At 38.1% G+C, this 375-nt stretch overlaps 1 protein-coding gene across 3 annotated transcripts in view; it reads right to left on the reverse strand.

The window, feature by feature from the left end:
- LOC104725493 (non-lysosomal glucosylceramidase-like) overlaps window positions 1-375 on the reverse strand; it is a 7,586-nt gene that overhangs the window by 5,535 nt on the left and 1,676 nt on the right. For 2 of the 3 annotated variants that reach the window (XM_010444162.2, XM_010444163.2), the window contains exons 7-8: window positions 167-240; window positions 32-78 (exon numbers count right to left, since the gene is read on the reverse strand). In XM_010444162.2, coding sequence (XP_010442464.1) covers window positions 32-78; window positions 167-240 — 121 coding nt within the window. Of the gene's footprint in view, window positions 1-31; window positions 79-166; window positions 241-375 lie in introns of those variants that run through there. The other variant, XM_010444164.2, reaches the window with a different exon arrangement.

The following is a 375-nucleotide window of genomic DNA, read 5'->3' on the forward strand; positions in this document are numbered from 1 at the left end:
GGGTATAAAGCATGATAGGTAGACTTGTCTCCTTTCAGATTCCAGTCCCAAGAACCAATTCCAGATTCTGACTCTTGTCTGTTCAAAATATATAAATGTCAATCATCTCAAAACAAAGAATATCCACCGCAAGCTAACAAGCAGCAGAGAGTGGTGTAGTACTTACTTGCCAAGCTTTGGGTTCTTAGGACATAACACGCTTGAGTAATTTTTTTTACCATTAGCACGTGAAACAAATGCCTGCATCAAACAGTTTGAAACATGGCTTAAAGTTCATCATCAGAAATATCCTAAAACCAGTTTCTTCCTGCAAAGTCTCTAACTTACTGAGAATTGATTTGCTAGAACTGGTTCATCTTCACATCTTGGAGGGAA

This window comes from Camelina sativa, chromosome 11 (assembly GCF_000633955.1).
Source record: "Camelina sativa cultivar DH55 chromosome 11, Cs, whole genome shotgun sequence".
NCBI classification, from domain to species: Eukaryota; Viridiplantae; Streptophyta; class Magnoliopsida; order Brassicales; family Brassicaceae; genus Camelina; species Camelina sativa.